Source organism: Mus caroli, unplaced genomic scaffold, assembly GCF_978045245.1.
Source record: "Mus caroli unplaced genomic scaffold, Mus_caroli_1 scaffold_6, whole genome shotgun sequence".
NCBI classification, from domain to species: Eukaryota; Metazoa; Chordata; class Mammalia; order Rodentia; family Muridae; genus Mus; species Mus caroli.
Genome location: NW_028227261.1, coordinates 17,563,599 through 17,586,359, shown reverse-complemented (window position 1 = coordinate 17,586,359; position 22,761 = coordinate 17,563,599). Strand labels below are relative to the sequence as shown.

Below are 22,761 nucleotides of genomic sequence, written 5' to 3'. Positions count from 1 at the left end.
GTCAAGCCTGAAGACCTGAGTTCAATTCCCGGGCCCCACAAGGATGGACGGAGAGAACCAAGTCCCACAAGTTGTCCTCTGACCCTCACATGAGTGTTATGGTATGCATACATGCACTCGAGTGCGCACATGCGCACGCGCACACACACACACACACAGACACACACAGACACACACAAATACAAACAAACAAAAAATAAAGCCTTCGGTGTCTGTGTTCAGAACCCCCTGGAGACTCGGCGCCCTGGGGCACGGGCTGTGCATGAATGGTCCCTGCCTGTCTCTCCAGCATCTTAGTTTTCCTTTGTTTCAAACATCCAAGCTTATTTCCTGTTCTTGGACAGCCTAGCACAGGTCCTTGGCATATGTGCCCTACTTCCTCACTCCCTGGGTGATCTCAGTTTCCCAGAGAGGTCCGTTCCTGACCACAGATTCCTGTCTGCCCATGAGCCTATTCCAACCATATGCACCAAATTCCCTGACCCCTGAGTCCTTCTTGCGGGTGTAACTTTTAAAGTTATCCCCCCCACCAGGGGATCTGCCTGAGTGAGGGATTATGGTCCCACATCATGGCTCACTCTCAGTGCCTAGGGCTATCCTGATTCTTGTGCCATACATAAGGCATGGTGAGTGAATGGGGACCCCTCTTCTAAAACCACCAAACAGGGCCATTTGCCAGTTCAAGGGTACCACAGTTAGTTGGGGAACTGGTTAAAAACTGTAGGTGCCCTGGGGCTCCAGCCTGGAGAATAACCTGATGTTAGAGATTATGTCTGGGGCAGCCATTAATTTCTGCTTGCCAGGTTCCCCCTGACCACCTTCTCTACCCTCAATATGACTGGTGTGGTAAGTCTGGTCACCATACCCCTCAACCCAGAGTATCTCCCCCTCTGCGAGACCAGGGACCAGGAGGAAGGAGCCCCAAGCAAGGGGCATTCTCACTGCCTTCCTTCTTCAGGAATCTGTAAGACTTGGAAGCCCAAGGTCAGGCATGGTCCAGGGAGAGGCAAGGGACAGCCAGGGCAAGCAGCATCCTCACTGGGCTCCAGATCTCAGGGTTCCAGGACTGGTTCAGGCTCATTCTTTGGGACATGCACTGTGGTGTCCACCTGCCACTTGAGAAGATGGTGAATGTCATTGGACTGTGGCACTGTCTTAGGGGCACTGCCATCTATTTGTCTTCAAACAGAACACTATGGAATAGCAGCAGCAGCAGCAGCAGCAGAGAACATTTGAAAGGGTTTCCTGCTTCAGGGAGAACAAAGATCCACAGACTGGCTTCCCTGTGCTTCCAGGAATTAGAAACTTTGAGGTCACAGCAGCACCACCCAGGGACAAAAGGTAGTGTTGCTGACAGTGTAATGAGCCTGGAGGTGGTGATCTTCCCCAAACATCATCCATTCTTGGTCTAAATTTAACTTCTTTGGACTTCTTAGGTCACTAGGAAACAGGGTTGGACAATGGTTACCATGTACAGAATAGATGCCGTGTCGAGTCTGGTACCAAGTATACCCATCCAACGCAGGATCTTCAAAGCATGCACTATCAAGGTCCAGCCTCCAGAACCTACTGTAGACATCGAGTTACCAGACTGTTCTCTCTCTTTGCTGTCTCATTCACACCCAAGCTCACTGTCCTCCCTCGCTGTCCCTGAGGGTCTCCATCAGATCTCCCAGGGAAGTGGGAGAGCCTGGCTGGCCAGGTAACACCATTGGGACTTCAACACAAACCCAGTCCCAGCTGCCAGCATCCACAGGTGAGGAGGAGAGATGGGAGGGGGCAGGGGAGATGGAGAGATGGCTCAGCTGTTAGGAACTCTTGCTGCTCTGGCGCAGGGATGGGGTTTGATTTCCAGCACAGACACCGGGTACCTCACAACTGCCCGTGCCTCCAGTTCTGAAGCATGCGATGCCCTCTGGGCTTCGTGGTTTCCCCGCTGCAGGTATGTGGTACACACAAGCTGACATGGAGCACACATATATATAATAAATAAATAAATCCCTGTTTAAAGGGCTGTGGAAAGCAGAGCACTGTGGCCCCTCATGTCCCTCTCCTACCCACTCCACCCCCTTCTGTGGCTTTTTCCCCCCATGGCCTCGCAACCTGCGCTTAGAACAGATCTTGGGAATAAATAGTACAGGAAGGAGACAAAACAAAGATGCGATGATAAGAACCGCCAAGAAAGGTTAAATTCCCATGATTCCCTGCAGTTGCTTAATGGATTTCTATGATATAAACAGACCTTTGGCTTTGTCTGCTGGGCAGGCGACCCCCAACTAAATGAGTTTAGACAGGATTTCCTAATAAGAAATGTGCCTGGTGCCCACACTCCACAGACAGTTTGCAGAGACCTGCATTTCCCCAGACAGACTCTGTGGTCACACATGGGTGGCTTGTGTGTGTGTGTGTGTGTGTACATGTGCGCGTGCATGCGTATGAATATGCACACGTGCATGTGTATAGATGTGGGCACATGAACGTAGAGATTAAGTTTACTTGCTGGCTTTTGCCTTTCATCTTGTTTGAGATGGGGTCTTTTCATGGCTTTCTGCTGTCTCTCCCAGGCTAGCTCGCTGGCCCTCAAGGATCTGAGGATTTCTGGGGATTTCCTTGTTTCTGTCTCCCATCTCCCCATAGGAGCACAGGGATTACAGACATGTGCTACCATACCTGGCTTTACCGGGTTCTGGGGATTTGAACTTAGATACTCACATTTGTACTGCAACCTCTTTCACCCACAGATCTACCTCCCCAAAGCCCAGTCTTTGCTCGTGTAACCAACACTGCCAAGGTGGCTGTGTAGTAGCTGCCCAGAAGCACAGGAGATGCATCTTTGCTGGAGGTGCCCAGAGGAAGGTGTGTCTAGAATTTTCTGGAGAAGTTGGGAGGTGCAATAGGGCCCGAGACCCAGTATTTTAAATGTCCCCGGTTACTTCTCCTGAAAAGCAGAATTTATCGTATTATTTGCCTCTCGACGACAACATGAAATTGAAGTGTGAAGCCCTTGACCCTGTCCTCGACTCCCAGGAATGTCACACTAATGTCAGCCACTCAGGTTGGCATTCATCTTATTTCTGAACACGACCCCGGTGGGCAGGAAGGACAAAGTGAAGTCTAATGTGTAACATTCCCCTGGAGGTCTTCCTTGAGCCCTAAGGTAGATAGGGTGTCGGAATGCCTGCCCCTGCTGGCCATGTATGGAACTGCACCTCTACCCTATTAACTACTATTGGTTACTGAGAAAAGAAAAAAAAAAAATTGTGTACCAGGGCTTGCAGACAGAGACTGGGGAACTCCAGTCTAGACGATGAACCCATGCCATAGCAGAAAAGTCCCTTGGAGGAGGATATAAGGCGTCATTAGATCACACGGGACTTTGACAGAGACCACAATACTCAAGACCCCAGGCCTGACCAGTCCCTTGCTGCTATGTTTTCAAAGGTATTTTAAGAGGGAGAACAGCTCCTTCTTCCCACCCTCCCTCACCACAAACACACATGCTGTAATGATGATAGCTCGCAAAATCAATACAATTCACTTTGCTGGAACCCACCATGGCGTGAGTGTGCCAGGAAATGACTCCGACCGAGAACAGCCAGTGCCGTCCCCGTCCCTCTGACAGGCAAGCACAGAGTATTCTAGAGGCTCTGGTGGGGAGGATGTCTGAACATCAGAGGCATTCTGGGTTCCCTCGCAGAGATGGGAATGTCCTATGTCTGTTCTGTTGCAATCTGTTGCCACCAGCTCTGTGTGGTGAGTGCTAGAAATGGCTCGTCTGAGTGAATGGGGAAAGAATTTTGCCCTTTGATTTAAATCAGAACAGCCATGTGTGACCATTGGGCAGGCAGTCACATGGACGGTGCAGATTGGCATGGGGGAGGAAGCGGGGGAACGCTCTGATCACTTGTGCTCTCTGAAGACGATCCAATAGTTTTTTGGCACTGTCACCAAACTGGCCTGAGTTCTTTCCCTATTAGCCAGGCCTCAGGCAAGGTATCCGAAGTCCAGGCTTCTTCTCCATCACCTTTTGTCTCTCTAGGCCTTCCCAGAAGTCCAGCCAGACGTCAATGCTATTGGCTCCCCACTCTCCTCCAAGAACCAATCTATTCTCTATGCTTTGTAAAGTCTTTCTCTCTCTGTGTCTCTCTGTCTGTCTGTGTCTCTCTGTCTCTCTGTCTCTCTGTCTCTGTCTGTCTGTCTGTCTGTCTGTCTGTCTGTCTGTCTGTCTGTGTCTCTCTCTCTCTCTCTCTCTCTCTCTCTCTCTCTCTCTCTCGCTGTGTGTTGGTGGGAATTGAACCCAGGACCTTGCACATGCTCAGTGAACACTCCACCACCCGAGCTACTCACTCAAGCTTCTATGGCTTAGAAAATCTCTGATGATCTACTGTTTGGACAGTTTTCTAGAGCAGAGGTACAAGACTCGACTCACGCATCGGGCTGATTTGTGCCCGCCAGGCTGAGTGAGTGGGGCAGTGGTAGCCTGCCACAATGCCTGTGCTTTTCCCTTCTGAAGCAATTGGAGGCCTAGGCCTGGCTGGGCCTGTGGGGGTCTATTCATCTCCTTCCAAGCCAGACTCTATAAGCTCATTCAGGAGACGGGGGAGGAAGGAGGAGGGGAGTGACAGGGGCCTGGAAACTAAAGGCACTGGGCAGTTTGCTGTTTGTGGCCAGACTTTTGGAGGGGAGGCGAAAAAAAAAAAAAAAAACCGAGACAGGCAGAGGGGCTGGGCTGTCCATTGGAGAAGGAGGCTGGGGCTTTCCTGGCTGCTTCTCCTATGCCCTCTGGAAACTCTGCCCATCCCCAGGTCCTGCAGCCTCTACCTGGGTAGGTCAGTTCTTATCTCTCTCTCTTCAGCTGGCTCTGAGGGAAAAGAGAGAGAGAAGAGAGAGGGAGAGAGAGAGAGAGAGAGAGAGAGAGAGAGAGAGAGAGAGCAGAAGAGCAGCAATTGGAGGGAAGGAAAGCTGGCAGCATGGAGCCTCTTTCCTGGAATTTCCTTCCCTCCTTGCCTCCCTCCTCCCAATCACAGGCAGAGCACATGGGCTCCTCTGATCCCAAGGAGAGCAACCAGACAGCCAGCCACCACCCTGTCCAGCTACAGAATTAAAAGGCCCCGGCATTTGGCTCCACTGGTCAATTTGCATGTGATTTGCATACATCAGCATACCCCCACCCCACTCCAGAGGCTTTCAGTCAAAGGATGTGAAATGAAATGAAATAAATTAATATAGCCTACCATAGCACCATACAGAGGGCCTGACACTCGTCAGAGATGTAACCAATGCTTTAAGCAGTCGGGGGGGGGGGGGTGGGTGGGGGGGGCAGAGGGGGCGATGAGGGCGGGCAGGTAGACTGGGTTAGGCAGGAGGAAGATGGATTAACTCCTCTATCCAGGGAGCCACAGGGATGGACACCTTCGGGGATAGACCCAGCCTGGCATGGCATTGTCTCTCTTCTGAAAGCTATCTCTTCAGAAGGACTGTCTCCTCCAGCATAATGACTGATGGGAGCTGTGGAAGGCTTTGGGGCCCGTGGGTTCTGCCCATTTCTAATTCTACCACAAGGACAGTTCCTACCAGTCTGTGGCTATGTTTTTTTCTCTCTTCTCTCTGATTCCACCGGGGGATGAGGGAGAGTGTGACCCCAGTATCAGCCAGACTCTGGGTTAGTTTGTCGCAGTCTCTCCATGTTTACAGTCTGCGACAGCCAAGCAGCCCCCATAGCTTGTGACCCCACAGATGACACAACCCATGGCCAGCATCGTGCTGTAGGGCGTTGGTGGAAGCCACCAGAGCTGGTTCCAATCAGGAGCTGAGACGGAGGACAGGCTTGGGTCAAAAGGAACATGACCATAGCCAACAACACAAGACTTGTCAGCAAATGGTAAACCCAAGACCAGAAATTCAGGATGGATGGCAAGGCAGGCATTGAGCAAGACATGTGTGCCTGTTGGAAGGAGGGTGTGGAGAAAAGCTAGAGAGGGGTATCGTGTGCCCGGAGTTCCCTCTTTCTTTCACCCCAAGTTTCCAGGCTCTGTGGCTGAGTGCCAGGAAGAGTAGCGAAGGATATCCCTGAACTTCTGATCCTACTGCCTCCATCTCATAGAGCTGGGATTACAGATGTGCATAGCACCAGGATTCATACAGCGTGGGGAACCAAAACGAAGTCTCCACATGTGCCAAGCAAGTACTCTACCCACTGAGCCACACGCTCGCCCCTACAGAATGGTTTCCATCGGGAATCTTTAACCAGGAGGCCAGAGTCCACTCTGCCCATATTCTGCTTCCACATGGCCACCCACAGGCAAAGCATGGCTTTTACTTTCTTAACTGCTATTAAAAAAAAAAAAGGTTTTCTTGAAAAGAGAAAATTACACAGAATTCTAGCTGCCGGTTTCCATGCACAGCATGTTTGGGGATGTGGTGTGTCCTCTCATTCACACATTGTCCCCAAATAGTGTGGAGGAGTTGTGACTCCCTACGGTCAGCAGGAGGAACATGTTTACAGTCTTGGCCTTTAGCAGGAAATGATACCAGCCTTTGGATTAGATCCCAGGAGAGGAATTGCCTGGTTATCCCTGGGTATGTTCTCAGAGACCAGCCTCCAAGTTCGCCTTCCTGGAGCCCCAGCCCTGCTCCTCAAAGGGGTACCAGCCCGGGATACCCCATTCAGATGCACAGAGATTCATCCAACCGTGACTGGAATGGCTTCTTGTGCCCAAGTCCCAAAGCCATTCTTCCTGCTGTCACCATTGGCACCTGGGCCCTGGGCAGGTGATGTCTATGCATCTTGAGCCACATCCCTCCTTAGGCTCAGATATCTGCTGCCAGGTGCTAGGTACCAGATGTCAAGTGCCAGGCTGGATCTTATGCAGTGAACTTACGTGGTAAAATACCTCTGAAATCCATTGTGCTTTGTGGTTGTTTGAGACAGGCGCTCACTATGTAGCCCAGGCTTGCCCTAAAAACAACAAACCTCCTACTTCAGCCTCCTGAGTGCTAAGCTATGCATCACCACACCTGGCTGAAGGGCAGTTCTAAAGACAGGAAACCTTCCTGTCCTCTCTCTCACACCAGAGATGCCAGAGCATCCTGCATAGGACCACATCAGTACTGTTCTCAGCTGCACGCTGCTCCCAGGGATTATCAGGGGTACAGAAGAGGCCAGAGAGAGACAGAGAGCAGAAGGTACCTTAGGGGTAGCCAGGACTAAGGATGTAACCTCATCTGTGGGTTTTGTCACAGCCCTAGGACACAGAAACTGCTATGTAGAGTGGAGTGGCCACTTACCCGGTACCACACAATCTCACGCATACGGCCGTCTGTCTTGAAGTTACACTTCAGGGTTACTGCGTCCCCAGCCACCACAGGGGGAAGGGGCTCAATGTTGACTGTCAGGTAGCCTGTGGAGGGAAGGAGACAGGAGATGAGACAGGCAAGCAGGGTGAGTGGCTTAGCAACCTGGACCCCCACCTACACTGAGCTATACCATCAAGCTCCAAATGGTGCAGTAGGCAGGCCACTTCTTCCTAAAAACCCTTAGCAGCTCTCTTTCGGTGATCAAGTACATCCTGATATTCAGGCCAGTGAGCCTGTCCAGCCTGAACTGGTTTCAGACGCTTGCAGTCAAGGCAGTCAATGCTAGAATGAACTTTGAAGGAAACGCCCCATTCACCATCTTATGCTTGTGCATGATTGGCCGTGTGTATGATTAAGATCATATGCATTATGGGAAAAGACATTCACACGAATAGAGGCTTCCATAGTCCAAGCCTGTACATCAAAACAGAATAACCTCCTCCACCCAACCGGAACGCTCGGCTTCCTCCTCTTCCTGAACCCTCCAGAGAAGCAGGGGTAAAGCCTTCTCTGGGGCACAGCCCTGCTCTCTGGCCTGCACTTCCACTTTCGTGACTCCAACTCCTTCCTATTTTGCTATTTATATGAATTCTTCCATTCTTTGAGTGGGACACTGAGGGTCTAAGAATCCTCAGTGTGGACGGCGACCACCACTTGCAATAGGGAGATGAGGTAGCGAGGTAGTGGCTACAGAGGGGGTAGGCCTCCAGTGCGGAGGTTCCTGCTCACTCCTCAGCCTACAGTGAGAGGACGATCCCATTCGCCCGCCCTCTCATGGCTTTTCCCTTCTGCCAGGTCCTTGGCTCCCAGGGATCCAGATCATGAGAACTCCGTACTGAAGAACTTTCCCCAACAGTAAGGTTCCGTCCATCTACAAGACCCAGAGAGCCAGCGAGACAGTTCAGTGGGTAAACACACTCACTGAGCAAGCTTGACAACCCAAGTTCAATTCCCAGAACCTGCAACTCCAAGAGGACAGGCTCCTGAAAGCTGTTCTCTGACCTACACACACACACACATACACACACACCATAGGGCATATAGTTGTTATACACACACATACACACTCACACAGATACATACATACACACACATACACACACAAAGATACACACATAAATACACACAGACACATACAGAGACAAGCACACAGATACATATACACATATGTGTACACACAGACACACACAGATACATACACACAGATATATACACATACATACACACACCGACACATACACACAGGTACACTTACACACATAAATACACACAGACACATACAGAGACAAGCACACAGATACATATACACATACGTGTACACACAGACACACACAGATACATACACACAGATATATATACATACATACACACACCGACACATACACACAGGTACACCTACACACATAAACACACACAGACACACACAGACAAGCACACAGATACATACACACACATATACACATACACACTAAGGTTGACATAGTACCCACAACTCTCACTTCAAATGGGGTAAGAGATAATTTATTCTGAAGCCAAGTGTGAGTGACCATGGCCTGGGAATATAGATTCAGGTAACCCTGAATTCCATGTTCCAAAACAGAAGAATTTTCATGAAGTTTTTACAGTAACAGAATAAAGAAAAGTTACAAGTCAAGGCACTTTTGAAATACACTGGTGGACACATCAGATGGGAATTACAGCAAAGGGGGCAACCTCTGTCACGGGCTTCAGATGCCGACCGGCAGTCAGCTTAGCTCTTTGGTTGGGGGAAGCTCATGGTCTGCTAAGTTAATGTATTTCCAAAAAGGTTTCACTTGATATTAAGTCAGAAGTGGAAAAGGAAAGGAAGTAAGTGGGGGCTAGACACTCCAGAGAACGGAAATCGGGGTTTGGTGCTGCAACATCCCGCCCTCTCGACCTTTTATGGAAGGTGTGATTTCTTTCTGGAAACCTTTGCTTATTGCAAATAAGAAATAAAAAACCAAAAAAAAAAAAAAAAGAAATAAAAATGTAAGACCTTCTGAGACCAAGGGGGAAAAGCAGGGATCCAGCGCCGGCTCCTCCCCCTTCAGAGTAGTGACACAAACCTAATTGGTGTACTGGTTACCATAACAAAGAACCTGACAGAAGCAACATGGGGAGGGAGGGAGGGAGGGCTCATCTTGCCTCATGGTCTGAGAGGACGCAGTCCCTCATGGCGGGGAGCTGAAGTCCACTGAGGTGAGAGTGTACAGCTGTGGCTTGTTGTACACCACTGACCAGGAAGCAGAGAGTTTCTGTGGGGCAGGGCTGTAACCTTCAAGGGTCCCCTTCCTGCAACCCACTTCCTCCAGCCAGGCTCTATCTCCTAAAGGTCTCACACCCCCACCCCACCCCAGAGCAAAACAGCACCACCTACTGGGGACCAAGTGTTCAAACATGAGCTTACATAAGATAGTACAGCAACAGACTGACAGGACCTGCAGAAGAGGGAACACACTTGACCCAGTGTCTCCAAACCTCCTTGCCTCAGAGGCCCCTTTACCCAACACAGGGTCCCTGAGGCACACTGGGATCTGTGCCACCCAATATTCTGTTCCAGTTTCAGAGCTACTAACTCCTAGGAAGAAGGCCCTGGGATTCTACCATTGGCTTCTTTAGCACCCAGCATTCTCACCCCCACGTGCTGAATGGAGGGCAGGTCCCATGCTAGGTCATGGGGGAGCCGACCAAAGGGTGCACAGCTGGGAAGGAGTCTTGGATATCTACAAAGCACCTCCGTCGCCACACCTTGGGGATGCTGCTGTGTCCACACCCGCCATGCAGTCCAGTGAGACCTCCGGCTCATTCCTCTACTTCCCCACCTCCATCCCAGAGGGCCACATGCCCGCTCCAGCTTGGTGGGGACTTCGTTCTGGGGCTGATCAACCCAGGCTCATTTGATCGGCTTCCCGCTGCTGATGTCCGCCTATTGATTGACTAGATCAATCCAGTCCAATCATCTTAATGAGAAAAGCAGCCGGGATGGGCTGGGATTTCAATTGTGCAGGCAACCTGAGCGGATTGAGCCCCAGGGGCCTGACCCCTGCATGTAGCTTAATGGGTCCAACACTCCGAGAGGCAAAAACAAGAGTAGACCTCAGAGATCAATGTGGAAGTGGGAATTGAATTGGACCCGCGCGGCCACAGCTCCAGAGCAGGGGCTGAAGACAAGGGCTCGCTCTGGGGCCTCTCTCTAATGTAAGCTGAAGTCATGTTCACAGCGAGCCCCTGAGGCCATGAGGTCTAAGAAAGTAGCCACCATACCATTGGGAGGGGAATCTTCCGGTCATCTTACAACACATTTGCCCATGCGCTCTGAGAAAGACCTGGAGTAGCACAGATGTGACCACGCCCTCTGAAACATACAGAGGAGAAATAGAGGCAGCATCGTGTGTTTGCCACAGAGTAGAGGCGGAGCTTATGAGAGGGGGTGGGGAATCTGGGTGCAGCTTCTGTGATCCAGGTCCCAAACTGTGATCAACAAGAAGACCTCCGTCAGCCAAAAGGACCCGAAGGGACCGGGAGGCTCCTGGGCAAGCCAAGCCTGTATAATAGACATGATGTGAACCAGGCACTCACTAAATGTGTCACGTGTGTCCAACATGGCAGTTCTGAAGAAGAGGTATTACCTCTTACAGGAGAACACAGAGGTATATTGTCCATGTAAGTGTGGATGGGGGCCCTCGGAGTCAGTATGGAATACACCCAGACACTAAGTTCTCACTGCAAAGCAGACTTAGTAACCTAGAGGGACAAGGGCTATGGGGAGTGCTTCTTCCGGATCAGAGAAAGGCAGATGGCAGGTGTTTTTCAAGAGTGGGTTTTTATGGAGAAAAATGGGGAAGTCTGTGCTGGAGTGAGTTGATATGTCCTGATTGGACAACTTAGCCAGTGTAGCCAAATAATGATTGCTGGACTTTTGATGTTTTGATAGCTGGGCCTCAGGAATGAGTCGGTGGGCAAGTGAGGGAATAGACCTTGAGGGGCTAGCTTTAGGAATTCCATCTAACAGTTTAGCAAGGAAGAGGGGCCCACAACCAGCTTGCACCGACATAAAGCTAGCCAACACATATATTAACTGACAGAATCACACACTAGAACAAATTCATATCCAGTCCTCTACACTTCATGCCAAGTCCCACCCCATCATGCCACAGGCTCTCTCCGGAGACAGCAGAGATGAAGGAATGTGCAAGCAGACTCGTGTGAACCGGCAGCCCGCATTCTCCTCCTCTGTTCTGGAATTCCAGGGAGTGGGGGGGTGTGACTGAGGAAATCACACAGCCATCCAGTTACTGGTCCTACCCAACATGGCTTGGTCATTCAGCCCTCTTTCTTGGTTTCCCCACTTTTGCAGTGTAGTCAGGAGCTGGGCACCACTAGGCCAGGTAGGTAATGGGCTCACGACCGGAAACTGGAAGAGGAAAGGTCTGCGTTCTTCTGTGAGTGAGTTGACAGAGCAGGGATAGCTAGTCAAGGCAATGGAGACCATTGTTAACTGCTGTGACATGAGAGAATTGGGGTTAGGGATGAAGTGAACACCGTTACAGATCTGGAAAAGGGGCTGAAGCGTGAGCAATGCCCCAGATGACGTCATAAGCAATGGGGATATCTGGGTATGACAGACCAGCCCCTCCCCCCACTCCCTCACACGAGTATGAGGTGGGCATATTGGTGTGTGGTTCTCAGGGGTGAGTCTCCTTGGAGTCAGTAGAGATGGAGCTTCTGACTCCCATGCTGGGCAGTCAATTTCTGCAGCCACCTACTTCTGAGAAACGACCGGCCAAGGAAATGACACCTGTCACTCCTTAATAGGATGGTCATGGGGTTTGTGAAAGTTGGTACTAATTGTTCACTTGAAAGAATCTGGAATCACCTTTGGGCATGTCTGGAGGTGGGCGGTTATCTTGACTATCTTGATTGAGGCGGTAAGACCCATCCACTGAGGGTGGCACCATTCCCTAGGCAGGAAGTCTGGGCCTGTGGATAAGCAGGGAAAGCAAGCTGAGCACCACACACCAGTGTGTGCGTGCATTCACTGCTTTCTTCCGGGGGCGGGGAGAGCAATCAATGTGACCAGCTGCTACAAGCTCCTGCTGCCTCAACTTCCCCACCCTGGTAGATTGCCCCTTGAGCAGTGGCCTGCTTTTGATGGGGACTTTGATCACACACAGCAGCAGGACAAGAAACTAAGACAGGGTATCCTGATGACTGTAACACCGCCCTCCATCGTGGAGCTGATGTTCCGGCAGACAAAGCCATCATTGATGATCAAGAATACAGCACATGGAGAGAGATGTGCGGAGGAAGGATCTGTCAGGGCAATGGCAGGGAAAGAAATGGAGGAGAGGCCTTTGGGAAAGGGATTCCTAGGAAGCTCCTCTGAGAAGTCTGAAATTATGGAATATATGAGCCAAGTAGGGAGAGTGTGTCAGACAGGACACAAGTGGAACAGAGGTCTTCTGGGGACATGTGGTGGGTTCCAGGCTTGGGACATGGTAGGAAATTCTTCCCAACGTTCTACAACTTGGAGCAAGTCTTGGGCGGAGCTTTGTATGGGACTAGGGTACAGTGGAGGAGGCTGTGACAAGGGAGAGGCAGAAGGTAACAGGTATGCCTTCTCCTGGCCCACTCCTAAGAGCAAGTGGCTCCTTGGTGCTTTTCTCAGGCTCCTGGTTGTGGGCCCCGCCCCTCCACACACACTTAGTCTAGGCACACTGCATGCTGAGGGTCTTGGACTCCACACTCTAGGGAAAGCGCATCCCCTGTGTAGAACTCTTTCTAATTTGCCCAGAGCTTTGGTTTGCATTGTTTTTACCAGCTGGAGAGCAATGTGTGTGTTTGTAGGAACTCACAATGAAATCGTGCCAGAGAGCAACTGCCTGCTCATCTGTCTCTCTTCCTGGTTATCCCCCGAGCACTGACACAGGATGATGAAGAAGGCCGATTTTCCAGCTTTCTTAACTACTTATGGCCCTGTCAACACAGGCTTTGCTCTTCGGAGCTGTGAAGCGTTTTGTTCCGTGCTAAGTGGATGGCAGCAACCAGGCTGGCATTCGAACCCAGATCGACCTGACTTTCTAAAGCCAATCTCTTCCTCCCACCTTTTGCCACCACCCAGAGCAGAGTCACATGACTTAATAAAGACCACCAAGACTCAGGGGCTGCCCACCCCCAATTTGTGGCTTTGTTGACTGCTAGCATATCTTCATTGGCAGCTGGCTCTCAGAGCAGGGTCTGAGGAGGACGTAAGAGAGGGCTAGGGCCTCCTATCATTTCCTATCATGCCACAGAGACCTGGACAGGATGTGGGACCTCTGTGGGACTGTTTCCTCCAGTGGGAAGCAGACAAGGATCCATTGAGTTCAAACCAGGAAAGACACGTGTGGGCCTCCCTCTGCCCAGTTACTGCCCACATGTGGGGTGAAACCAACCGTCCTATCCTCTGGCCTCTTCTTCTAGGTCAGCCCCAAGAAGGAAAGACAGAAGCCAGCATCTTGACAACAGCATGGCAGAAGATGGAACAGTGGGGCTCAGATGGTCTGTGCCCAGAGATCAGTGCCAAGGGGCCCTGTGGAACCCCCGCCCTAACCTGGGCTGCATATGGCCCAGGCCCAGAGGCTGCTGAGCAAGTGGGGTGGGGACACAGGTTCATCCACCAGTCTAGGGCATTGAGGACAAAGAGAAGAGGACAGAGAGCTGTATCCAGTCCTAGCCTTGCTGCTGGACCAGCTCTGGGGGCCTCAGGCACATTCAAGCTGGCCCCAAGTTTCCTCATCCACGAAACAATGGATTTTTTTAGGGTTTTTCTCCTCTGCAGAATTCCTCCTCAGATGCCAGGTCAGCCTGAACCGGTTCAGATGCAGAGGCTTGGCTGGGGGCACATGGCTACCTTCCTTTCTGCACGGCTCTCATCACTTGTCTGACAAGTGTATCCACCAATTATTCAGAGAGCAGAGGCAGATGGACTCTGGGGCGGCAGGCATCCACTTCACTGCCAGTCAGCTCTGATGCTGAGCCCTGCTGAGCGCAGTATCAGGTGGGGTGCACTGGGAGCCGAGCTAGCTCCATCTGAACTAAGCCACATACTACTATGGCTGTCTTCCGTATCTCTGACCGTGCATAGGCACATCAGGGTAAGATACATTTAGCAAACTGTAGGGTTATTTAGGCCACACACATCCACCTCAGGGGGTGATGACTGAAGCTTCCCCTTGGAAGCCTAGAAGCATCACAGAGTTACTCTCCGAGCACCAGGTTCAAAGCTGTGGCTGGACTTGGCTTTGGCCTGACCCCACGGGGTATTATGAGTCACCAAGGGAGCCCAGAGATTCATGGCCAACTTTAGCTTGATCTAGATCCGAGGACAAGGGGCTTTGCATGCAGAAACTTGAAGAGACATCTGCAATCTGTTGAATTGGTCACATCTTCGTCTCGCCACCTGGTCCTTGATTGGCCCTGGGTAAATTACTACAGTTCACTTTCTAGTCAGGTATGGTAGTGGATGCATGCAATCCCAACACACAGGAGGTGGAAGCAGGAGGAGCAGGGGTTCAAGGGCGTTGTGAGTTCAAGGCCAGCCTGCACTACATGACACCCTGTCTTAGATGACAACATAAACTGGCTGTGGAATGGTTTCTGTCTGCTGTCACACATGCTTGGAGATCTCACAAGGACAAAATGAATTGTCTTTCCCAATGGCTGTCCCATAGTCAGAGAGGACAAGGGTCTCAGGGACCATCAGAAGTACCTTGCCCTTGTAAGCTGAGATCTCTGGTGCCCTCGAGTGTCTTCCAGCCTGCCTCTTATTGCGCCTTCTGGGCCAGGTTTGTGCCAGCTGAGTACCCAGGGGCCTCTCATGGCTGCAGATCAAAGACTCCTTTCAAGGAGAAAGCCAAGCCTGGATGCTGAGTAGCTGTCTCTCAGCCTCTCTTCTTCGGGATGCTGTACAACATGTCCTTGGGTCAGCAGGCAGAGCGGAAGCCAGGGGACAGGAAGTGGCACTCACTGGCAGTAGCTCGGGAAGAGCTTTCAGCATGACAGGCTTAGGTCAGGGAGCACTGGTGGCCACCTAAGAGAAACTACAGGCCAGCAGACCCAGGGTGACAGATGGTGCAGCTGTGGTTTCCCGAATGCTACCCTGTAACTCCTGGCAACCTCCATCTCGGCCATGGCCCAGCTTCTGCAGGTAGCTCTGTCTACGGAGCACCTGGCTCCACGCTTTCTCTTTCACGCCCATGCCAGGAGCCCTTGCCCAGAGAGACACAGTCATCCTCCATGCCTACCCCTGGCAATAGAAGATACATCATGACCTGGCCCATGGCTACCCTCAAAGTGTGGCAAATAAGCGGCTGGCTACTTCTGTTCCTCAAGCAGCCTGCTTCTTCCCAGGATCCCCCTGTCCTGTTGTCTGAGGAGCCAGCAAGGCCTGGATGCTCCAGATAATACATCCAGAGTCCGACTTCCTCGTCCCTCTATCATCACCTCCCTGGCCCTGGTACCACCTCTCAATGTCTGCTCTACTGCAGCATCCTCCCAATGGATCCCCCTGCCCTGCCCCCGCCTACCACTCCTACTTTACTCCCCTCATCCTCCACTTGTTCTGTGCCCCTCCCTACTCACCCCTACTGACAAGAAGCCCTGCTGATCTCTGAGTCCACTCAGCATGACCCCAGGGATTTTGCTCACAGCTCTCCCACTGCTCAGCGTAACAACATGGCATTCCTCACATGGCCCAATGCCTTGGCTTTTCTCTGTTCAGGCATTTCTCTCTAGACAAGTCTTCCTATTGACATGATTGCCCACAAAATCGCATCCCTGTCACTCTCTGACCCTTGACCCTTATTTATTTCTCCAAGAACATACGCCCCTGCCTGTCTCCGTGGACTTGTTTGTCGAGTTGGCGTCCCTGCACCCATGTGTGTCTCCATCTCTTCTCCCATGCTCTGAACGTCACCTCATCTGGAGTCTCCAAGTTCACTCATCTCTCCCTGTCCTCCATTCCATCTCCATGATCTATGTATTTTTGGGAGGGAAGAGTGAGTCAGAGAGAGCAAGGAGGTCTTGGCTTCAGCCTTTAAACTCTCAGAAGCCATCCCAAGGCGAAGACACCCTCCTGAGCCTCTCTAGACTGGGCCATCAAAGAAGGAGGGGACCAAAGAAGCCTGTAGAAGCATTCTCACTCAAACTGTCATAGTCAGAAAGTCGAGAGGGAGCAGGAAGTGGGGCTTGGCTATCAAATGTCAGTGCCTGTCCTCAGAAACTCACTTCCCCCAGGGAGACTCCACCTCCCTTCCACTGATGCCACCAGATGGGGACTAGGTATTTAGACACCTAAGCCTGTGGGAGCACTCATATCTCACACATGAGCCTGTGGGAGCACTCACATCCAACACTTGAGCCTGTTGGAGCACTCACACACAACACAAAGCCTGTGGGAGCACTCATTCCACACACAAGCCTCTGGGAGCACTCACATCCGCCAGCAGCAGCCAACTTCTTCTCTTTCCTGCCACAGTCACCTGATGCCTGTTCTAGACCAATGACTTCGGCCTTCTAAGTTCCGGTCACCTAGACCACCAATCCCTCTTCAATGCCAATCATCTTTCAGTTAAGAGAAGCAGCCTGAGCTGTCTGCTTCTCCACCTCAGGATCAGGGCTGTGTCTGCCACCAGATGAGGGAGTTTGGTGAGAAGGGACACTCTCAGCTGTTCTGAGTACCAAGTGATGAAGACTGTTTAGAGACCTAGTCTCTGGAGGACCGCCATGGATTGTACTGTGACTCCAACTCTGGTTGGTCGTTGGTAGACCTCCACCTGCTGGATTTAAGGCTGGTGGGGCACCGATCATGCTGATGCCCCTCCCCCTGCCGGGGGTCTGGGATTTATCTCCACCTGGCAGCAAGAGGGCACCATGCATTACCACTCATGAGGAGATGAGGTCACCCCTATCTCATGAAGATAAATATCATATTGCAGAGCCACCGACAGCCTCCCCGGGCTCCTGCACTGCGTAATTACTGTCGCAATAAATATTATTACAGGGAACCAATTACTGCAGGTGCACCTTACAGCCAGGTACATGGGGGGGGGTCTGTGAAATATGCCCTTCTGCGTGGCCTCGAGAGTACCCCCCCCCCCGCACTGTCTCTGATGGCAAGAGGAAAGGGTAGAAAGCTACCCGCGCTCAGCCTCGGAGAGGAACCGGATGGATCAGATCTGCCTCTCATGCTTTCTCAGGCCCCATTTGCCCTCAGTTTGAGAATGCCTCTCCCCAGGACCCCGCAGTGCAGATAGGCTGCTCTGTAACCTGCGGATTTGTTAATCTCACTCACTTCAGAGAGTTCTAAAATGCAAATACGGACGCCCCGTCTCTGGTTAATGTCGCTCAATTTCCCCGCCCCATTGCCTTCCAATTCAGGATCAAGTTCAGAATCTGTCAAGGCCAACTGGGCCCCTGATGAGCTCCGCTCTCCCATCCCCTCAGACTCCATCAGTCTCACATGCAGCATTCGCTTTCCTGAACCCCCCCCCCACGCCAGTTCTCCAAAGCCTCCCACCCCAACCCCCATCCCATTCTCTCTCCTCCTGTGGGGTTTCCTTCTCTGAACTCAGCTAGGTGGGCCCAGTTATGAAGGGTCAGCATCATGCTCTCCTTGCCCAGGTTTACACAGAGATGAAAGCTTGCTCCTAGGAGCTCAGAGTAGCCCACTCTGTGGGAGCCCTCCTGAGCATCTCTGGAGGAGTCTGCCTGGGTTCCACTGAATATACCATGCAACTGATTCTCCACCCTCAGACACCCTCAGCTTCCTGGGTGATGTGGACATGTAGACCTCCCCACCCTTTACTGCCTCCCCGCCACCAAGTCCCACTCTGATTTTTCCCTTGATCTGGGGATGAAGCCGCAGCCCCAGGAAGGCTCAGCCAAGGTGCCCTTGTCATCTGTGGCCCAGGAGCTCTCTGCCTGTTTTTGTTTTAGCCTTGGCCACTCTGAGTTACTCACACCTCCCCCATGTACAGCAGCAGGCTTCCGTCAGTGAAGAGATCTCTGTGCCCACTGTTCCCTCTACCTGGCAAGACACTTCTCGTCCCAATCAGCTCGCACTTTACCAAGCTTTCGTGTGGTAGCAAAGGAGCCATTGGCCCTAGAGCTACCCTGACACATGTCTTGTCGTCATCCTAGATGGAGCCTCTTAAATCTGGGTCGGACTCCCACAGCATCTACCATGACCTCAGTGCATGGCATGGCCACGCCTTTCCCATCCATCCATTCATCCTGTCTCCCATAGCCAGCTAGTTGTTCCCACAAGGCCAAGTGCCTGTCCTCACTATGCCACCATGCTTGTGGCTACTAGCTGACTCACGAGAAACTGGATGGGCAGGGAATGGTGGGATGCATGTGTAATCCCAGAACTCTGGAGGTGGGACCAGGAGAGTTGTGAGTTCTAGGACAGCCTGGACTACCCAGTGATGATACTCTATCACCAAGTAAATGAAGGCACAGATGAACAAAAATATTCTACAGGCAGACACTATTTGATTCTGTTAAGGTCTAAAGTCTGTCTGTCTTTCTTCCTCTCTTTTCTCTTTAATCATACACCCCCATCCTGGTCAAATTCACTGTAGCTAAAGTTGACCTTAAACTTGGCATGCTCCTGCCTCTGTCTCTCAGACCTGAACCACTAGGTCTGGCTTACACAGTACTGGGAATTGAACTCAGGACTTGAGGCACGCAAGGCAAGCACTCTATTGCTAAGCCACATCCAGTCCCTTCTGGGCACTGTGTTTGCCACCCCAACTTTGTTCTAGGCAACAACATCCAGAAGCTAAGGTGCACTTCACTCCACGAGGCTCCTGGTCCCTGATGTCCCAGCAGAAGTTCAGTTGGGCTCCTAGGGACCAAAATACTTTCAGCAGGACAGGAGCATGCCTGATGCCATGGACCCTCCTCCATAATTCGGCTTCCTCACCAGAAACCCCTCCATATTATCTCTAGCCAACTCATCAAGTCCCCTCGTCAAAGGCAATAGATGTTTGGAATCCTGGGCATATTAATGTATTATTCATGGTGTATGTATTATTTATCATTAGTTTGTTTATTTATTATTAATTTGTGCTTCATTATTGATAATGATGTAGTTATACTATTAATAAGGAGACCCTGGGGCTGTTCAAAGACACCTGAGGCTGCTTCATCTCCCCACAGAAGACAAAGTAAGGGACTTTCTTTCCCATTTTATGAATAAGAGACACTGAGGCCAGAGCAGGCAAGACCTGCTCAGTCCACTCTCCTGCCTCAGAGTAAGCAGGACCAGCTCATTCTATCCTTCTGCCTCAGGGCAGGCAGGACCAGCTCAATGCATCCTCCTGCCTCAGAGCAGACAAGACCCTCTCAGTTCATTCTCCTGCCTCTGGGGTATCTCTCAGGCAAAGTGATGCCTGGGAAACTCTACAGAGCCACGGGTGCATGTGCCTGCAGACTGCAGCTGCCACCCATGGCTCTATCCAGATCCTGTTTTCTTATGCCTATGCCAGGGTCTCTAACCCAAGTTTATGTTGGGATCCTCTTGTATGTGATATCCGCTCTGTGCTACACATGTGCCTTCCTAACCACACAGACTGCAATGTGCCTAAAGAGAACAGGCAATACCACACAGCCCTCTCTCCATTGCCACATGCACAGAAAGGACTGGAATGATGGAGGTGGGAGCGGCCGCAGCACAGGCGCCTGTGACTCTTCTATGTACGGCTCTATGGTGTCTGAGTCCAGGCGTGGGGCTGTGCATAAGTCTGGAGAGGCAGCTGGTCACGGGGCATCTGTGGGTAGACAGGAAGAAAGAAGACAGACTACTCAGCTGTTTACACAGATGACCAGACAGGTCTGGTCTTCATCGGCAACAGTCGGAAGACAAGTCCCCTCGGCCTCAGTCAACTCAACTGAGAAATGGGCTGAGGCGCTTACTTCTCAGGACAAGTAGCAAGGCTGAGAAGGTAGAGGAGGGTGCTCTGTATGGGAGTGTTGTCAGGGATGTCTGGTGCTCAGAGAGGGTGACCTTGAATTTGGGAGACATGCCCGTTAGCAGCTTCTGACTTCCATGGGCTGACCATGTGACCCCGAGTGACTCCTCCTGACTATCATGCCTTGGTTTCTTCCTCTGTCAGATGCAGATGACTCTGTTTGTTACTGCTGGCAAGGGAGAGGCAGAAAGAGAAACAGCCCAGAGCTGTGCCTGGTACACAGGGACTTGGTCAATGTGGTGGAGCTGGCCTTTGCTCCTAACCTCTCTGTGTCTCCATTCTCCTCCTAGTGAGACTGCTTTATGGGTTGTCACTTGAAAGCTCCAGGGAGGGTGGATGAGGTGACTTTGGTGTCTCAAGGGTCCACATGTCACACTGTCCTCATTGGCTTCTTGCAGAGTCCAGAACAGGGACTGTAGATGGCTCACATCCTCCACCTGTTCCTGAATCCTCCATCTTTCCCTGCATCCTCCATCTGCTCCTGAATCCTCCACCTGCTCCATCCTCCACCTGCTCCTGCACTTCCACCTGTTTCTGCACCTGCATTCTCCACCTGTTCCTACACCCTCCATCTTCCCCTTCACCCTTCACCCGCTCCTGCATCCTCCACCTGTTCTTGAACCTGCTCCTGCATCCTCCACCTGTTCTTGCACCTGCTCCTGCATCCTCCATCTTCCTCTGCATCCTCCATTCTCACAGACAGCATCACAGGGACAAACTTGTGAGCCACGGGGAGGTGTCTCCGACTTGGAATAAAACTTAAAATATAGATGATAAGTCATTACAGAATATCTTAAAAGAAAAATAGTTATTACTCAAGAAACACACACTAAGCTAGGATATAAACTGGTCTTAATAAGTAAAATGAGGCAATTTAATGAAAAAAATTACAATTTAAAATAGGCCTCCATTAAATAATAATGCCTCATAAACACAGAAGTCCTTCAGCATATAAGAATTAATTGCAAGGGCTTGGGAGCTGAGGGCAATGGAGAGGGATCTTTCTTTAATGTTTTTGTCTTCTTTTTTTTTTCCTCAAAAAAGCAACTGGCATTGCACAGGATTACCTCATTCTGGCGCTGAAGGCTTGGAAATTTGAAGAGTTTGCGTGGTGACAATTCTGCTTCCTTGACCCTGTTATTTTAAGATGTGATCTGAAAGATATGGCTTGCATCTGCTCCAAATGAGCTCATGTGACCAGAGTTTCCTGATGACCAAATGGAAATAGGTCTGGTTTTCTGATTTGCAGCACCCGCCCCCCACCCCCACCCCGTGTGTGTGTGTGTGTGTGTGTGTGTGTGTGTCAGAGAGAGAGAGAGAGAGAGAGAGAGAGAGAGAGAGAGAGAGAGAGAGAGAGAGAGAGATGGTGTGTGTGTTTGTATGCAGTGTCTGCATGGGCACCTGTTTGTACACGTGCCTTGTGTGTGTGGGAGCGATGACTGCACATGTCCATGTTTGCATGTGCATACGGAGGCCAAAGGACAGTGCTGGGCATCTTTTTCAATCACTCTTCACCTTCTCTTTTTGAGACGCTTTCTGACCAAACCTGGAGCTCTTTGAAACAATTCAGCTAGATTGCTTGCTTAGCCATCTCTAGGGATTCATCAGCCTGCCTCTGCCTCTGTCCCTGCCTCTCCAGAACTGGGCTTACATCCACTGCACCCCACTTTTACATGGGGACCAAGTGAGGGCCTTCGTGTTTGTATTAGTGCCTTACCTCTGAGCACTCAGATTAGACTCTCAACACAATACTCCTGGTCTAGTGAGGTCTTCAGGGAACATTTAGAGATGACTTAAAGACAGCGGAGGGAAGTTGTTCTGTGAAATACCTTATGGGATGCAGCCCGGACTCAGACAACTGAGAGTCACTTGGCCCCAGATGTCAGCAAAACAGAGGGCAGGAAGCCCAACACTGAGGGAGGCATAGGCTCCTAGGAGGGTTTAGATGTGGAGTCAGGGGTCCTCTGGTGCAGCAGAGAATCTTCCAAACTCAGGACCAGCCATCTGGGCCTGGAAATATGACTGCTCGAAGTTCATCATAGCCAGTATACCATCACAGCCTGGCTAAACTTCATCTCCACCCAAGTGGGTCAGCCCCTACCTCCCACAAGGGCATCTGTCTGGACCTCTGGAATGTGTGGTGACTTGACAACCCAGGAATGCTATGAGAAAGGTCCTTTTCAGCCCCCTTTGACAAAATGCATTCATTCCTCTAAGAAACAAACCCACTGGGACTCCCTTCTCCAGGGAGCACTGGCTCCTCTCTCCTCTGCAATCACACGCTGCCTGCTCGGTGGGAGAAGCAATCTGCTCCCCGTATTAATACTTTATTAAGTGCACGCAGCCTGCAAGATAAACACCAACCTAT

At 51.1% G+C, this 22,761-nt stretch overlaps 1 protein-coding gene across 1 annotated transcript in view; it reads right to left on the bottom strand.

Annotated features, from left to right (window-relative positions):
- Igsf21 (immunoglobin superfamily member 21) overlaps window positions 1-22,761 on the bottom strand; it is a 219,300-nt gene that overhangs the window by 123,915 nt on the left and 72,624 nt on the right. Inside the window, exon 2 of the mRNA XM_021161084.2 lies at window positions 7,288-7,400. Coding sequence (XP_021016743.1) covers window positions 7,288-7,400 — 113 coding nt within the window. The remainder of the gene's footprint in view (window positions 1-7,287; window positions 7,401-22,761) is intronic.